At 39.0% G+C, this 513-nt stretch overlaps 1 protein-coding gene across 1 annotated transcript in view; it reads right to left on the minus strand.

Moving 5' to 3' along the window:
• Nucleotides 1-399: 399 nt before the first annotated feature.
• LOC114278515 (uncharacterized) overlaps nucleotides 400-513 on the minus strand; it is a 4,434-nt gene continuing 4,320 nt past the window's right edge. The window contains exon 7 of the mRNA XM_082897217.1: nucleotides 400-513. This exon is cut by the window's right edge and continues 3 nt beyond it. Coding sequence (XP_082753343.1) covers nucleotides 400-513 — 114 coding nt within the window.

Below are 513 nucleotides of genomic sequence, written 5' to 3' on the forward strand. Positions count from 1 at the left end.
TTTTGTTTTCAATCCAAACAAAGCCATAACAAAAATCTCTTCTCAACAAAGGCCATATGATAGGCAAATTTCGATTCACTGTTACTGTGGCATATATTGACCCCAATTCATTGAACAAAAACAATTTTGAATTCATACTACTAGGTCTCACTGTCATACACAAGAAGCAATGAATCACTAGTCCTTATAATTTTCGGAACGGCGTTGCCTTGCTCAGCTCCACACACAATTTCTCCATGTGACAGCCAATGGCCTGCCGCTAGAGTTTTAATATTCGATGCATCTTTGCTCTACAACCATTCCCTTGACATTGACAACCCTACCCTAAAAACATATCTAGATGACAGGTTTGTTTGTCTACCAAACTAAACCTAGAACAGCCAAACTAAGCAAAACATATTAGCAAACTGCAGTTTGTGGAGGGGTGGAGGGGAGAGAGAACTGAGCAATTACTTCCATAAATCCAAAATTCAAACACAGCCTAAAGAGTTTCATTGTTCTATGTCCAGGTAC

This window comes from Camellia sinensis, chromosome 12 (genome assembly GCF_055761805.1).
Source record: "Camellia sinensis isolate YWXY chromosome 12, ASM5576180v1, whole genome shotgun sequence".
NCBI lineage: Eukaryota > Viridiplantae > Streptophyta > Magnoliopsida > Ericales > Theaceae > Camellia > Camellia sinensis.